The sequence below is a fragment of the Notothenia coriiceps genome, unplaced genomic scaffold (genome assembly GCF_000735185.1).
Source record: "Notothenia coriiceps isolate Sejong01 unplaced genomic scaffold, NC01 NC01_scaffold00037244, whole genome shotgun sequence".
Classification (NCBI taxonomy): domain Eukaryota; kingdom Metazoa; phylum Chordata; class Actinopteri; order Perciformes; family Nototheniidae; genus Notothenia; species Notothenia coriiceps.
Window position 1 is genome coordinate 1,231,892 of NW_011369945.1, and position 21,460 is coordinate 1,253,351.

General features: G+C 37.9%; 1 protein-coding gene across 1 annotated transcript; it reads left to right on the forward strand.

The window, feature by feature from the left end:
• The first annotated feature begins 1,107 nt into the window (after positions 1-1,107).
• Positions 1,108-21,316, forward strand: tub (TUB bipartite transcription factor). Its single transcript, XM_010794129.1, has 12 exons — positions 1,108-1,254; positions 9,069-9,164; positions 10,083-10,245; positions 11,404-11,541; positions 13,523-13,675; positions 14,425-14,546; positions 15,319-15,510; positions 15,944-16,056; positions 17,492-17,606; positions 18,322-18,420; positions 18,553-18,724; positions 19,401-21,316. The coding sequence occupies exons 1-12, from the start codon at positions 1,108-1,110 to the stop codon at positions 19,532-19,534; spliced, it is 1,644 nt and encodes a 547-aa protein (XP_010792431.1). The 3' UTR covers positions 19,535-21,316.
• The last annotated feature ends 144 nt before the right edge of the window (positions 21,317-21,460 follow it).

The window sequence follows — 21,460 nt, forward strand, 5'->3', positions numbered from 1 at the left end:
CTGAAGATCTGGATTTGATGAGGAGATGGGATGAAGGGGAGGTGTGATGAGGTCTTTGGATAAGTCTCCTGGCACTGATATGATGAAAGGAGGTGGATGGGGAGGAGGCGGGCGGCAGCATGACGACCTGAAATCACAGCTGACTGCAGGAGAGAGGAGAACCATTTTAAAGTTTGGCTGCAGCACGGTGATTGGCTGCTGGAGAATGAGGTGAATGTAATAGGTTAAAGAGAACGCCCGTGATGAGCTGATTATAAGCAGCTGCGGACTGAAGTATACCAGTCTTCCTGAAAGAATTTACGCTAAGCTTCATTTAACAAAATGCACTTTTGTTCCAGCATCAAATTTAGTCACCGGGGTAATGAAAGCTGTTTTCATGCAACACATCTCATACTGTTTATCAAAACATTTATATGTTTGTACACCAATGCAGGTTACCCAGAGGAGACCTACCCAGATTATGATGAGCCCTGGAAAAGACATCAGTTTGACATCTATAAACTGGAGGAACCCACCTACCAGCCCACCGCCGAAGCCCTGGCAGAGAGGATGGAGCAGGAGGAGGAAGAGATGAACTCAAGGAAACTATCTGTAGTGGTAGAAGAGGATGAAGAGTCAGAGGAGGAGGACGAAGAGGACGTTGAGGATAAAGAGGAAGAAGTGGATGACATAGAGGAAGGGATGGAGCAGTACGTTGAGGAGGAGGAGGAGGAGGAGGAGGAAGAGGAAGAGGAAGAGGAAGAGGAAGAGGAGGAGGAGGAGGAGGAAGAGGAAGAGGAGGAGGAAGAGGACGAGGAGGACGAGGAGGACGAGAAAGAAGAGGAAGAGCAAGCAGAGAAAAAGCATTTGCTCAGCCTTCCCTCACCCCTCCCTGTTTCAGAAAGAAGGCCGGAGAGACTTGGTTTGGAGGTGAGCAGAGAGCTACAGTGTCTCAAAGAAGGGAAGAAGCAGATTAGCTTTAGTGAACACAAAGATGTGTTTCAGTACCCTAGAGAGGATGCTTATAAAGAAGAGGAAGAAGAGGAGGAAGAGGAGGAGGAGGAAGAAGAGGAGGTGGAGGAAGAGGATGATGGGACAGAGGAGGAAGTGGATGAGGAAGATCCAGTGATGGAGGCAGAGAGCCTGCAGTTCAGCTGTGAGGGTTGTCCCAACCCAGAGGAGGAAGCTGAGGAGTTTGATGAAGAGTTCCTGTTAATGTTAGAGTCTGTGGAGGGTGAAGGTCTTATCCATGCTGACATGCCTAAAGAAGTCGGGGTGAGTGGGCTGAGGATGCGGAACAGGAGGGAAACATAAAACACTTTTCAGATTACCTATAGAAAAAAATGTTTAACATAATCATCTACATTTTCCTCAAGTTTACTTTTATTACTGATCCCTTATGTAGAATATTTAACCCAGGCTGAATCAAGACATGCAATGCTGCTCTGAAAGGATGCTTTCATCAAAAATAATAGTCTCCTTTCACTCATTCTTTATGGTAAGAGTTTCTGATGCATGTTATTTATATTTACAGGCTGTTGTTTAAAGTCCCTGCACGCCTACGGTCACCTGACTCAAGTGTTTTCACTTATTTGCTTGATATATAATCTCTTTAGTGTAAACATGAAGAGCTTGATCTCCCATCTCCCTCTAGTTGGACCTGACAACTTTCACTTCTAAATTTGAATTGGTAAATCCTCGACATGGCCCATTTTGAATACGTCAGGTTTACCTATGTGGGTGTGCAGGACCTTTTAAATAGCTGAATATTTGTTTTAAGTTTGTGACTGCTCATCATGTAAGGCATTACAATTTCAAAATAGAGTAATGTTGTAGGCACAGAATGCTTTCATTATCTATGATCTCCTTAGATTACTTTGGTAGCTATTGTTATTACTTTTTATTCAGAAAATGTAAATAGTTTTTATTTTTACTTGTATTCAACCAGATAAAGAACAATTGAGATGATTTTTTTCAATGGCGACATGGACAGGAAGGCAGCAATGTCCAGCAGTGACAAATGCACTTCAATTTCATTCATAAAATACTAAATAATACGTCAGACATTGCAGAGAAAAGAGCACAACAGAAGAGGTTGAATACAGACAGTGTTTAAGGTAGACAGAAGCCATGGGGGCTGAAACCAGGAACAGAGAGTTCACAAGAAGACACAGGTCTTCCATATGTGAAGGACTTTATGAGTATACAATACCTCTGTCGTGCAATATTTGGCTCCACCTTGTGGTCCAATATTGTTCTTCCCTTGGGGATGCTCCTTGTTTGCGGTAATTCGGCATATCAGCTTAGAGTACACAGCAACATGATAAACAACATCAAGGGAGCTTTGAAAAGACCCCCTCCTCAATCAGCCTCGTGGAAATAGGATCACTGAATGATGGACAGAGTAAATCAAAGCAGGAGGAGGCTGTGGTTCATAAGGCGTTTGAAATTGGTAGCAGTTTTGCATTTAAACAAACGTTGTCAATATGCAGAGTAAATGTGAACATGAAGATGTATTAAATATATATGTAATTATTTAAGTGCAGTGAGATGATAAAGGTGTGATGAGACAGCTCTCAGCTGCCACAGCAGCACAAACTCACATTCAAGTGTCCTGACAACATTAAGTCATTATCTGCTTTTCCTATTGCTGCTTGTGATTGATGGGAGTACAGTGTATATACTAATTTATTTATTTGCACCTTTCATAGCTAAAAGCAAATAAATCAATGCTTTGCATTTTATCCAACTGTTTATGACCAGTGGGTTGCACAGCTCAAGGGCCAGGGGTGAACTCAAGACAGGAAAACACGTTATCAGCAGACAGCACTCATCATTTTCAACAGCCTCAGTGTTCTCACAAATCCCTTTTACCAATACATCTTTCTCCCTGTGGACATTTGGGCAGGTAACACACATGTCAGCTTTTTCAGAAAGAAATTGTAACTTGAACTGTTTTATATGTTAGCTTTTAGTTAAAACATTGGGTTTACAGCTGTTTTTAGATCATTGACATTTATCAAAGACATTTTTGGTATCTTTTTTTTTATATGAGCAGTTGTTGGAACAGTATTGTGTAGACTGTAGAGAGTGCTAGAGTTAAGGTTAAACGCAATGATATTGTTCACATATTTGTAAAGATCATCGGCTCACAATAAAGAAAGCATTGCTTTTTAGCTTTAATAATGTTTTTCTGTGTTATTTTTATATATTTGTTTCATTCATGCATCTCATACTTTTAACTCTCTTCTGTGTAAAACATATACACAGTATTTTACCAGGCTGAGATGCATGAATGAAACAAATATATAAAAATAACACAGAAAAACATTANTATTTTTTTAATTTTTTTCAGTTTTCATTGGTTTTCTTTGTTTCTTTGTACTCCTTAATTTCTATACGTTTTTGACTAAATAAATGCCATTATTATATTGATGCTAATGATGATGCACGGGAGGGCTACTCCCCATAAGCTATGCTTCAGCCCTCCTGCTTCTACTAATTTTGTTCATTTGTGTGTATGAATTATACGTTTTTTTTGTTTTTGTATGATTTTAGTAGAATAAATAAAAAATTAAAAAATTAAAATTCTTGAAAAGCCCGTTGACACACTAAAATTAAGATATTTCCTAAAAGGAACAAGGTTAATACAAAATAATCAAATTAAGTGATTGAACAAACATGAATTATTCACGATGCAGCAGTGGGAAGAATAAGTGGCATTTATTGAGTCATTTCACATGTTGGTCCTCTCCTCTCTTCACTTTTTTTTCAATTTATTGAAAGGTGAATTAAAAAAGCAACATAAATAGGACATCAGTATTCAGATGATGTCTTTTGGTGTAGGCTTGGGGAAGAGATTTGGTGGTTCCTCTCTGAGCTGCTCCCCTTATTCGCTGAAGCTGCCATGAAACATGTATGGGCCTCTGTGAAGAGTTTGAGGATACAGCTGCACTGTGGGGCTCTCTCATCCCATTGGAGACAGACCAGTATCACAGACATGTGTCAAATGATGATTAAAAAAAAGCTCACACACTTGCAAAGTGATATTGCAGTTGTTCAGTAGTTGGGATTTGGAGTAAATTCCTCAGATTAGCGTTTCAGTAGTGGGAGACTTCCTCTGACATAAGCAGGGGAGGGAGGCCTACACTGTAAGCCCTTGACAAAATAGAAAGAGAAACTGGTATATTTTTGTATATCTTAACAAAACATTATGAACTATTTATTTTTTCATCACTTATTCAGAAAGACATTGTTGCGGTTGATAAATGCAACACAGAAAGCTTTTTGCCGTTATAATGCCATATTGTGCCAATTTTAGATTTCCTTTTTAAAAAATCTTATCAGATGTTCTCACAATCACATTTCATGCATTGCACCGTGCAAATGGCAATTAAACATGCCTTTGTGTGCATATTGGATTGTCCTCCAGTGCAGCCAGGTGTGCTGCACAGCCATCAGCCAGTGACGGTCACACGTTTAAAACCTGATTGATGCGTATGCAACTATTTGAAAAGTGTGACTGTCAGTCTCAGTGACTGACAGTCACACTTCCATGCCCCAAGTTTCAAATGAATTTGCTGCTGGTGGAGTTAATTAAAAACCATTATTTCCATATCCACATTTTTTTCATAGTGCCATTGTTACAGAACATAAAAAGCTGATTAAAAATGTAATATACATTTCGGCTTATGAACAAAAAAGGTTTTAAAAAAAAAAGTGAGGGAAATCTACAACAATATTCAGAAAAACAGCAACCAAATAGTTGAGCGGCTTCAAAATATGATTTAGATTCACAGTTCTATGTTTAATTATTTAATGATAAACATAAGCTTTCATTCACAATTTCTTTTCACTGAGCTGATAATAGTATAATCACCGAAATGTTGGCCGTATCAGTAAATATTTTACAGATCTTTCCTTCTCCATATTCGATTTTTTGTCTATGTTGCAGTTTAGCGTTGTTCCTTAAAAAGCCTCCTGTGAATTAGACCATTGGTGTGTCGCAGACCGGGATTGACCTGAACTCTTCACCAGAACGACCTTTTTGACCTCCACAGGAATAGCTCTGTGCGCGTGTCATTATCTTCCTGTCTGATGCCTATTCACACACTTGATTACTCTGATTGCAGACATGGAGTGCTTTGTTTGTCTGTATGTCTGACAGAGAGTGGGAGGTAAATACATTTTCATTGCATCTGTGTGGGCCTCTGTCGCCAAACCAGAGTTGATCGAGATGATGGTAGACTGAATATTCATTGACTGAAAGACCTGAAAGACATATGAAGAGTAAAAATGCCACCTGACACACCAAATGTGAGGTTGGTTTATCATGCACCAGTGAGACTTAATGGGAAATAAAAACGAATATGCTGCAGTTTGTATTAATCAAGCTGGGAAATGATGGAAAAATAAAAAATATATTATCTGCTTGGATTAGATTATGTGGTAACTATTAACCCTGCAATCACTAATCAGTTATTAAGCATTTTGTAATCAACCAAATTGATTATACACAAACCTACAGTATGGCCGTTTATCATTGGATGCTGAAAGGTTATTTATTAGTGAAAGTAAGAAATGGATTTAAAAAATGCCTCGATTACTCAGAAGATAATGGAACATTAAATAAGGGACGTAGTTGTAGAAAATGTATAGAATAAATCAGTTGCCTGTGTCATAAGCTGCATGTAACAAAATCTTTTGAAAATCTAATCCTCAGTCATCGTAAAAAAAGAAGGCTGGAAATACAACATCCTTTTCTCATTCACGACACATCAGTAGACCCCCTTCATCTTTATCCTTTCCCCTTTTGCTGCAGCTCATCCTATCCAACTCTTGTGGAGAAAACCTTTCATTGCCCTCTAATTAGGAATCGTTGTGGTTTTTCAGGGGTCTCTGAGCTGCACGGGCCGAAGGAACAATCAGTGACTTTGTCGACAGTGATTAAAGGCTCAGTCGGTGAAAAAGGAGGACTGGGAACACAGCAACTAGCCAATCACTCGTGCTGGATAAATATTCTGTTGGTTCCTTAATGGGAGTGATGAATCCAGTGCAGTTTATTTAGATTATTGAAAAGCAGAGAAAAAGGAAGCACAGCGGGGACTACATTTACATGTTGGTGAGGTTTGATCCTCCACAGAAAGGACCTGTGAGGTTCACCATCCCCTGATATTATAGTATGTAATGCGTGTGGTGTCATTAAGGTATGATTCTAAACCTGGTTTGGCAAAAAAAAATGCATTAAGCACTGTATATTTACAGAAATGCAAGTAAAAGGTCTTTAGCAGAAATGCAGTGCTGTTGCCGTCTGAGAGACGTCGTTACAATGTTACTGAGAAAGACTGGCATATGTCAAATTATCGAGGGCCCAATGTCACAAATACATTTGTAATTGGATTTGTGGGTGATCTGTCTCTGTTTACATTAGATGAGTTTTCTTCCATGCGGAAACAGATGGGACAATATTCACATGAACAAACCGCAGCTACATGTTTAAGTTTATTTTCAATAAAAAGCTGTTTAATCTGGGAACACTGAAAGACGACTTTTACAAAACTAGGTTAATGCAAATCTTTTAATCATATTAACATGCCCCAAAGATATTTGTGTTATCATTTAACTACAGTATGTTTGACAGAGTGATTGCAGAGAATACTGGCTTAAATAAATGAAGGAGGTTAATCATAACTTCCTTAATCTAAATTCTGTATTGCTTTAGTTTGTCAGCATGAAACTAGTTTCCTACATATCAAGTACTGATGGCAGACATTTCACATACTCATGATTCAATTGGTATATCAATTAATCCTTTAAGGCTTTACTTCTCAAATGTAAGACTCGATCTCAATATCAATTTATTTATTTTAAAGCAAACAGATTATGACCCAACAACAACCTAATGCCTTTAGCATTGCTAGTAATGTAATTGGGTTAAATATTCTGTAAGAGGTGACTGTAATGTATCTTAGGTTTTGAATTTCTGTGCAATTATATTGTCTTCATTTCTACTATTAATCTGAATTTTCAAAGTACGTTTGGCTACCACATATATATATATATATATAGTGGAGGAAAAAGGATCATAACTTCCTTTTGATTTGGATTAGATTATTCATATTATCCAATTGTATTTAAGTACAGAAGCTACTTGAATACATGCACATCCACCATTCTTTAGGTTAGAGTGCCTCTAAATCTAATAATATGAAAGTCCATTTATTTTGTAAAAAACGATTTTAACCTGTTCTTTTACAACAATCTGCTCAGGAAAGCAGAGCATCTTTTTTAGCGTCTAATATCAGATGTGTTGCTGATATTGTGCATTCCATTATGCTGCTGGGACGTAATGGAACTCTTGCTAATTAAATAGATAAAACATGCCTCTGTACACATAGAAATATGCATCTGTCACTTTTGTTATATTGCTGTGCAACATCAACAGTATAACCAGTTGAAAAACACTATTAGACTGAGAGGGTGATGACTGCAGCTACAGTGCAACATGTCCGTTTATCTAGTTTGGGGTAATTCTATACACAAAGTCATCCATTAATGTGTCTCTGTTGAAAGTGTGTACTGTAGGTGAATAACAGCTTCTGTTTAGATAAGGGCTCTAAGGGCTTTTACAATCTGTACAGCATACCACCACCATCAGACCTTCTGTCTCTGCCTCTTGTGACAGACGTTCTTGCCCATATGTTGCCCAAGTGTGAGCCATGGACCAAAGAAAAACATAGAACATATTGTTTTCTGCACACAGCTATAGCTTAATCCCTGTTGACACTGATATGAGTTGATTTTCACACACATACACAATCAATCTAGGATTTTCTTTATGCTTTCTTTTCAGTTTTGATATCAAAATCTGGGGTACAACTTCTTCAACCTGTTCAAAGGCAAATGTATTTACAGAGCATGCAATGGATTATTTATCATTTTATAAACCGTGTACTGAAAGGAAAAGCATCCTAAAATCAAATGATGGGTCGTATGGAGGTAAATCTTTGTTACATCCCATCATAATAATAATAATAATAATTAATAATAATAACCTCAAGGTCGCTTGCAAGGATCCATGAAACCTCTTCTTTCACTAATGATCTGGGCCAGATTTATAAAAGTTATTTTTATGGACGCACTACATCACTAACAGCATCATATTCAAGTGAAGCCTCTGATTAAGTTGCTTTTGTACTCGCTGAGAACAAGCTAGCAGACATATTAGTGAGTGCCCTTTTTCCTCTTGTTATTGGAGAGGTTTTTAAGGGTTGCATCTGTTAAAGTACACATGCCCTCAATAAGGCTTGACACCACTGTGTAGTTGGAAGAAAAAAAGCCAACATTCTAGATTATACATTTAGGTTTTTGCGTCTTTTTAATCAAATATGAAAATGCTTCAGATGCATATTTAAACTTAGCATGTAAAGCAATACATAATTGTAGTTCTCTCTTCCAGTTCTTTCTAATTTTCTCTTTTCATTTTTATCGTTGGAGTTAAAATACATACCGCACATACAAGATAAGGCTTTGTTGCTGTTTGTAAAGATATAACACTAGATAACCTTCCTTTATACTTATAACATTTTGCTGAAGAAAATAATGCACAAATCTGAAATGACAAAATAAATTACATCATACTTGACTTGAGTTTTTTATACCTTTAACTTAACTTGAGACATGATGACTCAAGGGACTTTTATGTGTTGATTTAACGTTTTTGTATTTATCTCTGCAAATGCACACTGTTAAAGACATTAGCTGATTAAAGTGTTTTGCTTGATTACTTTGTAGTCTGGCTGTATTTCAGTGTATTTAAGAATCAGGGAATCTTTTTTTGTTGTTAAAGTAATTCAGATAAAGTTGTTTGTGTGATAGGATTCATTTCACTGTCTATTATTAATAATGAGATGAACTCAATGAATTGTCATAGCTTTCGAGGGACTTGACCTGACACAACCTGAGATTTTACTTGACTTGAGTAAAGCCACAGCTTGCTTAAGACTTGTACCAAATGTCGTGAGTCACAAACTGAGAGTGTTCAACCTTCGACTGCAATTTCAGAGTATGAAGTGAAATAACTGAAACAGGAAAAGTGTCTTCATTATTCTTTTTTTTGCTCTTTTCATCTCAGCACTTTAGATGATGAGGGCACCAACCTCCGACAGCAGAAGTTGGACAGACAGGTAGGTCATTTCAGTTCATCCTATCCTCTGATAATACAGTAACACTGAGGCAAAATCAATTATAACAGGGCAGTTTTATCATGACACAAACTTCCACTGCTCCATCTTGAGGCCACAAATGGACAGCTTAGAATTGTTATCTGTCAGAGGAGTTTTAATGAGATGGCGTCTATAAGTCCAGTTCATAATAAGTACAAAAATAAATAAAGTTAGGCAATAAAAAATTGAACTAGGCATTTAAAATGTTGACTTCAAATCACACACACAGCCTTATTGAGGACAGTGAAGTTGTCTTTGTCATTGTTGTTAAGTAACCTTTAATTCAAACAAAGAGAAGCTTGCTTGCAGTTTTGCCCACATGTCAAAGCCTTAACTATCAGATCAACTGTGCCTATTGTTACTTCTGTCTTTGCAAAGCCGAGAGCTTTACAGCGGATACTGTAGCACCCTAATGCTCTGCAGCCTGAAGTCTCTACTAATAGAAACCTTCAATATTTGATGAGCTCTGGTTTGAAGATGTGCATACAGATGACAGTTCGTCCAGATGAATAGCTATATCCAGCCTTTAGGTTAAAGTGGTTGGGGACGTTTCCTCTTTAACATCTTCAGATTGTTGCCATGGCTTAGCAGATTTATCTGAGAATGTGGTAGTGCTTTTAAACTCAACAAAGGATAGCTTATAATAAAATATGTTATGCCTCAAAATCGATGATCACAAACAAATTTAGATTTACGTATGTTGACTTTAACGTTAAATATCACCACACAAATAAACAGGTTCTTCAGTGGCACTGTGTTTTCTTAACTTTCATTGTTAACTGTTCCTTATAAAGGTGAATAACATGAGCTGATTCTGGGCCTTTTTTCTCTATCCGGACATGTTTTTTTGTGTGCACCTCCGTGAACCCTCCACATCAGCGAGCGCTCCTTGAACAAAAGCAGAAGAAGAAGAGACAGGAGCCTCTGATGGTCCAGTCTAACGTGGACGGGAGGTCTCGTACTCGTCGGACCAAACAGAGCGAGGAACAGGCCCCGCTGGTGGAGTCCTACCTCAGCAGCAACAGCAGCACCATCTACCATGGTGAGTGAAGGGAGCTTAAGAGTGAGAAAATAAAGATCAGGTTGCTTGATTAGTCATTCTGTTTTCATTTACAGGATGTGTTTTTAATAGGACAGAACAAGATTTGTTTTCATATACATTTAATGTTTTTTTTCTAATTGTAAATGTATACCGGTACTTCAAGTAAAACAATTGCCAAACGTATAACTCTAAAATATGGTTGAATAATTATAATATTAAAAAGCTGTTGCTGTTTGCAGAGCCCATGTTCAACAGATGCAACATTATGTACTGTATGTACCATGAATTGCAGGCGCTCGCACTGTGCTACAAATGTATCCACTCGAGAGCAGACATTTTGTTAAGACAATTGATGAGGTCCCCTTATCTACGCACAGAGACCAGAGCAGCCATCTAATCCTCTGCTCTGAAGGCCAGATTCTGGGCTTAAGGCCATGAACTGTCACATTTCCTGCTGAGAGAAAAGAAAATGTATTGGCAAAATGTTACTCTGCACTATGCTGATATTCTGATGGAAAGAAAAGAAAGAAGACAAGAAATAATAACCTTATCATTACCCTGTAACAACAGAAATACATCTCCAGACTTCCGTTAACTGTTTAGCAATACATTGCTCTGTTCAAGCAGGAAGTGAATTTATTTGACTTCTTAGAGTGATTCTGGATTGGAGCTGCATGAATGTCTTCTTTGCAGAAGAGCGTTACTCTCATGTAAAGTTTAAGCAAAAGCAAATTTTAATATAAAGTAATATAATCTTTCTTTCTCTAAAAAATACATTAAAAAATCTGCAATAACGTCATCTTTTATTTCCGATTTCCAAATGTTAGAGTATCACAGTGGAGACGAGAACAAATATTTCATCCAGCACTTCCCATTTCAGTTATAAACAAACATCAACAAGAGACCAGTGCTGACATTGCCTTTTTTGGGTTCATCATTCATGTATTTATATGTTCGTATGGTAATGTCATGCCAGGAATTCAATGGAGAACAATGATCGGTGTTAACTTTCACAAATGTCTGACCATTTTCTTTTTTTATATCGAAAACTAAACAACTTTAAAATGTGCCTCAGCCTCTTTTGATTTCTCTGCTTCTCTGTCCATCTGCTCTAATAACTCTGCATCTGCTGCTGGTCATCTCCCTCCCTGTGTTTAGTGCAAGAAGCTGAGCAGGAGGAGGTGAAGGTGATAGCGGACACGCAGCCGCCTCGCGCCGCCAAAAAGGGCAAAGCCTCGGCCAGCTCCACTCCACAGACGGGCAGCGACAAGAAAGAGAGGAAGGGGAAGCACAAAGGTCAGCCTACCAGCCTGCCTACTGTACCTGCCAGCCTGTTGAGGGTAGACAGAGAGAGGAATGGTAGAAAGGAGGTTAATGGACAGGCATGGTCCAAGAGACACACTCACTTTAAGGAAAAAGAAGGTTCGAAAAGGTTAGGAAATATGTAAGACTATATAAAAGAGAACATTGGCAGGGCATATTCGACAGTATAAACACACCAATAGATTTTGTCTAGGTTATAAAGGAACGTTAAGTCATCTGAGAGTCAGTCCTCTGTAGGAGAGAAAAGAGTCAATTCAATCCAGCAGCTTTAACTGCTCTTTGAGCCCTCTTTGCCATCCTCACATATCAGTTCGCCTGCAGATTTTTCAAGCCACATCTGGCAACACACCCAGCCAGTTTTACTGCCCTCTTAGCCACAGCGCTGGTGCCATGCTTGTCATCTGTGTCTGATGATGTCTGACAGTCTGAGTGCCTTCAGCCTGCTGACACGCCAAAGTGGAGACATATATTTGTGTTTTAGATGGAGGAGAAAAAAACTAAGCGTTGAAATTGTATAATCCAGCTACATTTACAGTGCTTTCATTGTTTCCGTTTGCTTCTGTGATTATTAACATTCACAGTATGTTGTACACAGTATGCAGTTAATCGTTAATATATTTACCATACAATTTAAAGAATCACTCATGACACGACAAAGTGGAGACATAAATGTGTCTTTAGATGGAGGAGAAAAAAACTGAGCATTGAAATGGTGAAATTCAGCTACATTTACAGTGCTTTGATTGTTTCCATTTGCTTCTGTGATTATTAACATTCACAGTATGTTGTACACAGTATGCAGTTAATCGTTCATATATTTACTATACAATTAAAAAAATCACTCATGGAACAATGAAAAACCGATATACAAAACAGTCAAACTATAACAACACAAGCAACACAGTAGAGGCTCCGTTTTATAATGATTGTATCCCAGAAAAAAGCCAAGGAAAAAGTGAATTAGTTTCCACAGGGGTAAAAGATTAATCAGGTCAACAGCAGCAAACTCAACACTAATGGACCTGTCTCACTCCTCCTCTATCTCACTCTCTGATTCTCTCAAGCACCAGAGCACAGTTTCTGAGAGCTATTTAACCATGCTTCTATGCAATCAGCAGAATTAATGAGTATAGGTCTTATAATTTACTCAGAAAGAGCAATTCAAGCTGCTCCATGAATAAGATATCTAGATCTAAAATTATCTAATTATCTACTTTCTAACCTAGGGTGGTTCAACGCTATTTATTGGGATGAATGAACATAACATCTAACATCTAAATGAACATAACAAATACACACTAGTCTCCTACATGGGCACATTTTCTTAGCGAGGCTTTGTGTAATTTGAATACTGATATAAAATGAAAAAGTTGTTTGTTTGACTGATCTCTTATACAAAAAGGATACATTTTACAATTCGCTATGAATTTCACCAAAGAGGACATGAAAACAAAACCTTAGGAAGGTCACATTCACACCTCTGAGGGAAAGGGAATAAAGGTCAAGGGACTTCTACAGAAGAAGGAACCCCATTTGAAGTATGTCATCTCCTCTACCATCTTTATTTGATTTTTTTGAAATTCTATTGTATAAAAAGGAACATAACATAGAGAAGTCGTTGTTTTGAAACAGTTGTGAACTGAGCTTGAATTGAGCAGGAAGGACATCATATTCCCTCTTACACAAAGCTATTTAAATGGTAAGTACAGTTTTTGAAGCAACACTTAAAACATAAGAACAGAGCACAAAACACCCACACATTCATCAAGCAGATATATGAAATTCTAATCACATTTCTTCAGAATAGTTTCGGCTACATGATGATTACCAATTTGTTTTCCTTTGCTGGGATTCATTTGGTTGTTTACTGTATGATAACATGAGACAGTGATTGTTGAGCAGTAATGTATTGTATTCTGACGGAGATTGCTCTTGTGGGATTGTGGCTCTGCAGCTATCGATGGCCTGGCTTCCCAGCAGGATGACGGTCAGATCCAGATCCTGACGGTGGGTCACCACAGCACAGACGAGAGCGAGAGCGAGCCCGTCATGAGCTGCACTCAGTCGCAGAGTAAACAGGATCTGCGCGTCACCATGCTAAAGAAAGGTACTGTCAGTGTATCTGTTTATAACACATCCATGAGTCCACATTTACACCCACGGCATTCTGGTACTGTTGGTCGGAGGGCGAAACACACTGAATCATGTTTGAACTTGCAACTGCAAATAGAAATGCCATTTTAAGACCTAGTGTGTGAGTGATATCACTGGTGATGCCGACATCATTTTCTGCCACAGACATTTTTGTATGAAAACATTTGAGAGCAATGCTGTAAACTGATAAAAATTGACGGATAAATGAGCGCATTGTAGTGTAACTTCATTTACATTTCTACCAAATTAAAAGTTTTGCATTTTGATTGTGTTTATAAAAAAGGAGTGTCAATGTTATGGACTTGATTGCCAGACAAAGAGAGTCATAAGCAGCTTTGTTCTGATTTTTGAAAATGAGATATCTTGTTTTTAAAGAGATTAAAATAAAACCTCACATGGACCAGCTTGACTTTTCAGTCGCATTATTGTTAGGCATCAAATAAGTTGAATTATACCTCCTGAATGACTGGATACTCAAGTAAGAGAAACTGCCATGATTAAGTGTTTCTTTGCAATGGTATTGATATGCATGGAACATGCTAGTCAAATGCAGATAGCAGTGAGATGAAATGTGCATGTGTTCCTGTTAGAGGCTTCAATTATTGCAGCAATTCCTGTTACCAAATAACTGCAGGAAACAATCAATGACGCCTCTGTGTTCCTTTTTCTTTCTTTCTTAACGTATTCTCTTTGTCTATGAAGGTATATCCAGCAGTATGAATTTTGATGAAGAAGAGGACGACGAAGATGAAATTAGCTCCAGTTCCTCGCAGCTCAACAGCAACACGCGACCGGGCTCTGCCACAAGCAAGAAGTCATGCAAGGTAAACTGAGTTAATGAGCCTTTTTCATTTGCCTCATTGACAGACTGGAAAAAGGAAGTGTAGCTTTAACTGTGTGGCTCAGCTCGACTCCATTGAAAAAGGTTAATAGCTGAAAGCACATTAGACCATTATGGCTTAATGTGAGAGAAAAATTTTTCCGTTGTCATTTGTTTCTAGCAACATGATTGGCATTTTTTGGGTAATTGTTTTGCTACAAAATACAAAATGTAAACTTGCTGTGCATGTTAAAGTTTGGATGATACCGTATGCAGTTGAACATTTATTTTTGGTTGGACTTTACAAACCTGAGGCGGAGAAATGTATGCAATCAATAAACCAATACATATTTTGAAAATATATGTTATAAGCTGATATTTTGCACATTGTTTAAGACTTGAAGTCAGCCAGCTTTGGATATGTTTGAAGTAACCCCTTTGAGGTGTGATCATGGTGATAAAGTCAGATAGACAAGTAGCTCTCCCACAAAAAAATAAGAATCATTGCAGCCTTTACACTTCAATGCGATGTACTCATGATAACCATCATTTCAGTTTGCTCCTCATTCCACTCTAATCTTTGTCTTCAGTCAACTCAATCTCCCGTCTCTACACCACCTCCTTATTTTAGATCCAGTGTGCTCATTCTTTCTCCCAGTGGACCATTTGATCTTCAGACTCGTTACTCTGTTCAAATGAAAGTGTACTTTAATGCATCACTCCTCAGTCCACCATATAACCAGGGGTCCTGCCCTGTGTGTGCTGTTACCCTACAGGAAGTTGCCTCAGCACCCACTCCCCCAGTCAATGAACCTGCCATTGATGTGGATGACCTTGAAGAGTTTTCTCTGCGACCTGCACCCCAGGGGGTCCGAGTAAAGTGCAGAATCACCAGAGACAAGAAAGGCATGGACAGAGGCATGTATCCCACCTACTACCTTCACCTGGAGAGAGAGGATGGCAAAAAGGTGAGAAGACCGAGTCAAGCAACAATGTTACTGTAAACAGCAACATACCCATCTAAAGATCTGTTGGGTAATTAACATTGTAAGCTATGCAATAATGAGCAAAATGGCCACATAGCTAATAGACATTGGATGTCGTATGGCGCAGTGGGTTGTGCGTTGGTGTTCGGATCAGGGGGTCAAAGGTTCAAACCCCACTGCAGCATGTCGTTGTGTCCCTGGGCAAGACACTTCACCCCAAATTGCTCCTGTGGGGATTGCCCACAGTATTGAGTATGTAAGTCGCTTTGGATAAAAGCGTCTAACAAGTGACATGTAATGTAATGTAATGGATGTATCTTGTCTGTCAATCGTTTTATATTTTTTTGTTTTGCATCAAAAGTTGTGTGCATTTAACTTGATTTACTAATTTAGTTATTGGCTTGGCTTGTCTCAGGTGTTCCTGTTAGCTGGCAGGAAGAGGAAAAAGAGTAAAACATCAAATTACCTAATCTCCATCGATCCCACTGATCTGTCTCGAGGTGGAGAGAGCTTCATTGGTAAACTGAGGTGAGTTATTGGCTCTGCTACATAGAGCATTTTGACATCTACTCCGAGAAAATGTTTTTAGACGGCTCCTTGTTTAATTGAATTCACCGTATATCACCCTCCCTTAATGTGTATATTGTTATTAGCCCTATGGAGAAAAAAAAAGTAAGGTTTTACAAAAATAGCTACTAAGGAATGGATCATGAACAAATCATCTAACTGAAATTATAGTTTACATCATAAATGAACTGCACCTTAATATTATACGTTATTTTTTTTAGCCTCACTAATGAAAATGTTCTGTAATTCACCACTCACTTACAAAATATTTGTTTTACCAATACCTTCCTCATAAATGTGCATTAGCTGTAAATCCTTTTAATGTTAAAGGCTGCAGGAGAGGCAGGAAGTGGGCAGAGATGTAATCTTTGGAGACAGCCTGAAGGCTGCGTTAGTGGCTCCATGGAAACTCCTGGGGAGTTTAATCAAATATGGCTCTGTGCAGCCTTTAATCTTCAGAGCCAGCCTCACCATTGGTCGATGAACCACTCAAACCTTTGCAATCACAATCCCACTTGAATGATGGCGACCTAAATTTGAATGAACAGTGACCTTTCATCTATTGCTTCTCAAGTGTCCTCGAGGTGCCTGGTCTAAACGAGGTATGGACTTTAAGAGGTACTGTAAACAGTCAGCTGTTTGAAGCTTTGAAAACCATCACAAGTCAATACTACTTAACTACAATGCACATAATAGGGTGGCATCTAGTTGGGCAAATGGAATATATTATTGTTTTTGAATTAGTGTATAATCACCTAAAACTAAGATGTGTTGGGTTTTTCTAACATCAAAATGGCTCCTTCTTATCTACATAGGGATTGGGTCTTGTTTCAACAGTAGTTTAGGAAGGACAACCATCATTTGGTAATGTAAAAAAAATGCTTTGGTGTTATTATTATCACCTGAAGTCCTCCTTATCTATCACACATGATTATAAACATGCAGTATGGTCATCTGTTGCCTGAATTTACTTGCCCTTAAAGAAGTAGTAAGGCAAAGGTCCTGAAAGATAGCATGCAGTTACAACAGCTTTGTCCTTGTTTGCAATCTGCAACTACAACACTAAATAACGCTGAATCTTACACACTGTCTCTTTAAGTTAAGGATTTAAGGTTAAAGGATCATGTTTTTTTTCAAGCAGTTACGCAAATGCTATTTCAAAAATATAGTACGTAACACTTTCTGTGTTGACCTTGGGTGGGAAATCACTTAAAGGCAAAAAACCAGCAGTTTGCGGCCCTCTTTGGTGCGGTGACCTGTCTGGCATTTATAACGGCTGCCCTTTTTTAATACATTATAAATGTGCACTTAAATAAGGTTCCTTCATCATTTCAGTGGATAAGTAAGCTGGCAGCTATATCCAAAGACCTCTTCAGTCTGTTGTGTTTCTTTTCAGGTCTAACCTCATGGGCACTAAGTTCACTGTGTACGACAGCGGCCTGAACCCCATGAAGAGCACCACCAGCCTTGAAGCTAGCAACCTGCGTCAAGAGCTAGCAGCCATTTGCTATGTGAGTCAAAATGCTCATATACCCCAGCTGTACTTTGTTCTATGTCTTTGAAAACCAATATAATTCAGTGTGGTTATAAATACAACAGTATCATACTTAAAAATTGGGGTTTAATGTAATTTCTTTCTTTCTGATAACCTAGTTAACATCAATGTATTTAATACCAAATGACTATAGGAACCACAAGAGGACCTACTGTATGTGTATGATTGTATTTGTTTTGCCAATACTACATCCACATGAATGTGTCTGTTGGCCTTTGAAACGCATAGTTTCATTAAGAGTCTAAGTCAGATATATCAGATAGAAACATACATTTTACAAACTGAGGAGTCAGGGCCATGCCATAACCAGGTTGAAGTCAAGTTAACATCCATGCAGGTTTAAATCTAGATGAATTTGTATAAAGGACAGTGGCCTTAACCTTGAAGGCAGAAAGAGGTAGCTTTAAATTATCCAAAATAACATAACATTTGCTTAACATAACCTTAGCTATCAGATCAACAGAGAACATAAATGATTGATATAAAACATTTTCCTTAACTTTGTAGAGATATTGCAGCATACAGTTGTTCAGCTCAGTTAATGGACATTTGTGTAATTTATCAGAGGTTTGTGAAACTGTTTGACAATATAACCACAACAAGTTATTAAAGTATGGCAAATGTGTTGGATAAACATTCTTACAGTTCATTTTATAATCTTTTCAACCTAGGAAACCAATGTTTTAGGATTCAAAGGACCTCGCAAAATGAGTGTCATCATTCCTGGAATGAACATGGACCACGAGAGAGTGTCTATACGTCCACAAAATGTATGTTTACCTATCTTTTTTTAACAACAACATTTGTGCTGACCAACTCGTTCTTCTTTTATACTTGTGTAATTTATTTTATATTTATGATGTCCGTGTCCAAATCTACAGTTTTTGTATTCTTCATTTCAGGACCATGAGTCACTGCTGGCCAGGTGGCAGAACAAGAGCACAGAGAGCGTGATTGAACTTCACAACAAAACGCCTGTGTGGAACGATGACACACAATCCTATGTGCTGAACTTCCATGGCAGAGTCACTCAGGCCTCTGTCAAAAATTTCCAAATCATTCACGACAATGACCGTGAGTTACTTGCATCTAAACTTTTTAATGATTATTATTGAATATAACTAACACAAACAATTTGCTTTGTAATAGTCAAGTTGTGTTGTACAAAGGAGGCAACTCATGGTAGGTTTTAGTACAGCACATTTTTTGTTTCTATTCATTTCTTAATCAAAGGGAGGTGTAAGACCTAAAAGTGTAAATAGTGAGAGAAAGTCATGTTAACAAATAAACAGTGTAAGTGGTTATACGCAACAAGGTGTCCTGATACAAAAACGTTTGGAGGCAAAGGACGCAGCAGATGCAGTCTTTTATTTCAAGTCCTGAACTCTGAATTCATTTATTCATATTAGATTAGCTTGGGTGGCCTACGGTTAAACTGCAGCTTTCTCAAGAACCGCTCATCCAAACAACATCACACTTGGTGCTCAGCAATACACATTTAAAGTGTGAAGTCTGTAGGAAAAACTTTGGTCTGCAGGCTCAAAAGCAAATATACAAACCATAGACTGTTCAGATACAGACAGAAAGAGAGACCGACAGACATACTCGTACTGTTTTAGTTGAACTGTTACATAAAATGGAATGCTTTAGGTTGCCATACTATAAATAACAATATAAATAAAAGGGAGATGAGAATATAGTTTGGAAGCAGCTAGTCCAAAATGTGTTTCCTGTTATGTCTCCTCTGTAGCTGACTACATTGTGATGCAGTTTGGCCGTGTGGCAGAGGATGTCTTCACCATGGACTATAACTACCCGATGTGTGCCCTGCAAGCCTTTGCCATTGCCCTCTCTAGCTTTGACAGCAAGTTAGCCTGTGAATAGATCCCAGCCTGAAGTTCAGCAGAGAGCTGCTGCTTCTGTCCTCTCAACAAGGGCTGTCAATGTATCCTCTGGGCTGGTTTGAGATCTCGAAGTCGCCCAGTACCTTGGAGGTCCTGCATATCCCAAAATGCTTTATGGGCCTCACGTTTTGTGTGTTTGTGACAGTGGGGAGGTGGATTGGACCCTGTGATGGTCTTTGTCAGTGGAAGTAAACAAGCACAAAGAGAATCCACTTTCAAAATACAATTTTGTTTTAATAATTATAGTCATTTTATACTGTATTAGAATGACAAAAAAAAACACGGTTCATTTATGTAGTAGTTAGAGAAATGTAACATTTCTTTACCTGTAAATTATAACTAACATCTACACATCTGTACGTTTTAAAGGCTGACTGGATTTTATGTAATCTGCCACACAAAAATGTCACATTCTTTCTCAAGCATGAGTTCTGCTTATATACTTATTGGATAAAAAAATTAAAATGCACGTCTCTATATATTTATTTAGTTAATTATGTATTTATTACATGTTTATTTTGTTTTCTGTTGTCATTCGCAAACAACTCAGCAGTTTTGGCTCCTTGGAGCTGCAAGCACAAAGATTAGTATCCCAAGTAGGAATATTTCCACACGAACAATTAGCCACTTGAAGCTGAACAGGGCAAAGGCATGTTACAATGTGCTGTGTACCATTATACAATATTGTGTCACATTGTACAGTATGTGAATGTATAGGATGATGGTGCACTTTACTTTGAAGTCTGTAGTGGATGAAATATAGCTGTACATACTTTATTGTGCCTTTGAAGACTTATTCCAGTGTAATGCTTTGGCCATACAATGGGCTGAGCTTGAATTGGTCTTTGCTATTCTTGCTGTCCTCAAATGCATTGGACATAATTCTCTGTAGCTACTTTGCATTCAGTTGCCTAATGCAGAGTTATTTGAGACTGATTACATAGCTGGAGTTGCAAAAATAAATGATAATAATCCAAAGTGCAAATCATTGAATGACATTTCAATGAGTTTCCAAATAAATGTTGCAAAACACATTCAGGGCCTGGAATAAAATTAGACCCAAAAGGCGAAATAATTATTTACATTGTACTGTAGATACGCAGCTGTCCAAACATCCAAAGCACTCAGGCTTAAGTTTGTTCTAACCTTCTGATGTCTTCTACTTGGAAAAAAAAAAAATAGGAAACAGATTGACTTACTGCCATCAAACATCAAGTAACAGGATAAATCTGCCACAGCTTCATCTCTTGCTCTTTACTGCTTTGATTCATTTTATGCTCCACTGAAGTGGAGTTTGGTAAATTCCTCTTCTGACTGGCAGTCGGTTTCTATATCTGTGGTTTATTGCTGTTCACATTTTTACTTAAAACAGAATTCCTCTTGCTCCTTATGGGGCAGTATTCTTTCTCAAATATATATATATAGTATTTTGTATTCTATGAACATTAAAAAAAATGCTTAATGAAGGCAAAGAACAATCTCTGATACCGCTATTGTTACTGTGGATTATGAGGAAACCTTTATCAAATGTGCTATTCTTGTACTCAATTGTGTTCTAACTATTTTACATTTCTATTTTAAAATTGTTGATACTCTTGCTGTAAAGTCTGCTTTTCATACATGTGTCCAGGAACCAAAGGTTCTTTCACTTTATGTTTTTAGTGCTCTCGTTTTATTGTACAGTAAATGGTGTAAAATGTACTGTGGTGGTATAGACACAGTCCTTTGATCATGGAAAAAATAAAACTTCAGTGAGTCAAAATATGCGTTACTTTACTTTTTAAAATCACATGGTGCAGTTATTTACTACAGTTCACATACCCTCTCTTTTCCCCAGTAAAGTCCAGTTCCAGAAAATCTGTATCGGACACCTTGTTTTGAGCTATACTCTATATATATATATATA